Genomic DNA, 3,337 nt, shown 5'->3' with positions numbered 1-3,337 from the left:
TATATATATACAGTACTGATCAAAAGTTTAGGATCTCTTAACTGAAATGATTCTCGTAACCTTAAAAGTCTTTTAATCTTGAGCAGTTTGCCTTAAAGGAAAAATACCACCAAAACTGAACTTCTGTCATCATCTACTCCCCTCTTGTCAGTTTATACCTGTATGAGTTTCTTTCTTCCACAACACAAAAGAAGATATTTTGAAAAAAGTTCTGCGGAAGAAAGAAAGATGTTAGAAATGACAAGAGGGTGAGTAAATGATGACAGAAGTTTCATGTTTGTGTGAACTGTCCCTTTAATGTTTCTAAAAAGCATCTCAGGGCAAGTCCTTAAGAAACTGCTTGATGAAATCACAAGAAATATTTCAGCAGATATAACATTCATTTCATTTTGGTTAGTTTGTAATTGTCTTTGGAAAAACCTCAATCCTCAGAGTTAGTTTTGTGTTAATCTAGTTTTGAAAGTTTACTATTATCCTAAAATGTAAAGAATGAGCGACTCCAGACTTTTGAACAGAAGTGAATGTTTGAAACAAAACATTTAAGTGGATTTAATGAAGAATTAAGAATGAGACAGAAGAGTAATGGAGAATAAAGACATTAAAGAGAGAGATTATATCTGAAGTGTTATTGGAAATGAAAGATGTCTCACACTGACACAGATGTTTATCACAGTGTGTTCTTAACTGTGCTCATATACTGATATAATGTTGAGTCTCACACATACACACATTCATCTGTTGTCTACATTTAACATGAATAAACACCAACTACAGTCATGAGTTTCTATTTCCTCATTTTAATCCGATATTTATCAGATCTCTTGAGATCACTACAGATGATGAGTGGAACAGAGGAACACGACTGAAAAACAGGATATAGTTTCTCAGTGAAAGATTGATCATTAAAAGAGTGAATATGACACATGGACTTCACATCATAAAATGAGACTCGACCCTCCTCATAATCCACAAACACACCGATCCTCTCAGGCTCCACACTCAGAGAAAGACGAAGATTCTCACCAGCATAATAATTGTTATTATACAATCCCACAGTCCAGTATCCATCCTGAGGAGTCAGATCAAACCAGCCCTTCCTCTCAGCAGATTCTCTGGTCACACCCACACGCCACCAATCTGCCCCCATCACCTGCACCTCATAATAAAAACACCCTGAAGAGAATCCTTCATTTCCAACAACACAGGGACGTGAATCAAACTTGTCATTTTGTCCTTTATCTTCATTCTTCACTCTATGTTTTCTGTTTTCATATCTCACTTGTTTCCCACCATGAGACACGGTGAGATGAGGATGAGCTGAATCAGCATCCAGAGTCACATTCACTGTTAAAATATGAAGAATGTTTATGAATGATGTCATAATGATGAGAATCTGTCCCTTTCTTGAAACTAAAGTTACTTTAAAGAGGAAAAAACAAACAAACACACACACTGAACATGAGCTGATATAACAAAAGATCAAACTAACAGAGATGAAAAACAAACAGAAGAACAAGACAAAATCAACATGACAAGAACAACAATAGATACACATTTAATGTGTTTTACATGTTTATGTTATATTTATGTCTCATATAAACTGTATTTAATCATTCAGGATTCATATTAGTTCTCAGATTGTAAATGATTGTTTGTGTTGTCGTCATACAGTATCAGTCATGTGAGACAGATGATCAACACTGAGTGTGATTGTGTCATTAAACAACAAACACACAATCCTGACAGATATGAGACACTATTCAATGTCATTTCAACTCTAGAAAGAGTCAAGATTTACATGATTATCCCTCCAGTTGTGTTCAGATGAAGAAGAGAAGACGTGTACATCTAAGATGACATCAGGACGAGTCAATTATGAGTTTCATTTCATTTCTGGGTGAAATATTCCTTTAAGAATTTAGGAGTAAATCTACAGTCTTGTTCTGTGTGTTTTTATAGAGCGTCAACATCACAGTTTCATGAGAATCTGACCAAACATATCCTGATTTGAGTCTTTTATGACTCTTTGTGTCACGTGTTCAGAATTCTGAAAGCAGAACTTCACACACTATGGTTTTATGTGTGTATGAGTGACTTTGATTTGTTTTATATATTGAGGATTATTTATATGAATTAAAACTGAATTATATTCTGTTATATGATGTTTGAATCGACCTGGTAAAATAAACAGATTTCCATTAGATCAGATGGAGTCTGGTGTCAGGATAAGATCAGAATGGATTATGAGACACAGATTTCTGTCTATCATCTGATTGAACATGTTGTCTGATGGTGACTAAAGTAACTATTATTATGATCTGATCAATGGACGGTCAGACTTCATGAGATTAGTTTATCTTGTAACCGCTGCCTAACATCAGAGATTCTGTGACCGTGGGATTCATGAACACCGGCTGAGACTCTGTGTGACATCAGGTCTCTAATCAACCAATAACTGAGAAGATGAGAATTTATGAATAATCAAAAGTCTAAACTATGATCAGCATATACTTCACTACAAGTCCTGTGTAGAATAACATGTGTGACGTGTTATCAGCTCAATGTACTTCATAACCCGGTTAACTCGAGTCAGTTTTTCAGAGAGGTACTTCACATCCATCCATTACAAACCTGCTTTTCCTTTTATGTTCGTCGCTTTTTCACACCCTGTGAAGAGACGTAACAGAATGCTTGTCGTCATTTCATCTGAAGGATTGTACAGAAAATACTTTATGACTCTATGACAGAACTAGGTATCAAGACTAAGAAAGTATATACTTGTTCCATGAGATAATTATTATTATCATTACACTGATGAATGAATTGTCTATTGGACTGTTATTTAAAGTGATATTAGTAAAGTGTGTGTGTGTGTTAATACATGTTAGCAGTCTCACAGTAAACAAACTAAAGACAACAGTGACAAGAAACCAAAAGAGACAAAAATCTTGTGAGTAACAGACCCGACTACAACTACAAATATTAGATTCTACAGATCCAAGATTAGAGTTCTTGCACTAGTGCCCAGTTTCACATACAAGACTGAAACACATAGAGTCCCAGATTCACATGCAAGTGAGTCTTAACTTAAAATATCTTTCAATGACATCTTAAAATATATCAGTGTTGTTTTGCCTCAAGATGCACAGCAGTAATGTTTTTATAAGCATTTTTATAAAAGCTCATTCTAATTTAAGGCCTAGTCCTGGTTTAGACCGCTGGAGACCACTGGAGACCCACAACTACTTAACAATACAGAAGATTAAACAACATGATAGAAAATAAGAATGATGAAAATGAGAAAAGACACATAAATTAATGAAACTCTGGATTCTTT

At 34.8% G+C, this 3,337-nt stretch overlaps 1 protein-coding gene across 1 annotated transcript in view; it reads right to left on the bottom strand.

Annotated features, from left to right (window-relative positions):
* Positions 1-784: 784 nt before the first annotated feature.
* Positions 785-3,337, bottom strand: part of LOC130550654 (butyrophilin subfamily 1 member A1-like) — a 20,015-nt gene continuing 17,462 nt past the window's right edge. The window contains 1 exon segment of the mRNA XM_057328156.1: positions 785-1,344. Coding sequence (XP_057184139.1) covers positions 785-1,344 — 560 coding nt within the window.

The sequence above is a fragment of the Triplophysa rosa genome, unplaced genomic scaffold, assembly GCF_024868665.1.
Source record: "Triplophysa rosa unplaced genomic scaffold, Trosa_1v2 scaffold381_ERROPOS127416+, whole genome shotgun sequence".
In the NCBI taxonomy this organism is placed as follows: Eukaryota; Metazoa; Chordata; class Actinopteri; order Cypriniformes; family Nemacheilidae; genus Triplophysa; species Triplophysa rosa.
This window is presented reverse-complemented; position numbering and strand designations above follow the sequence as displayed.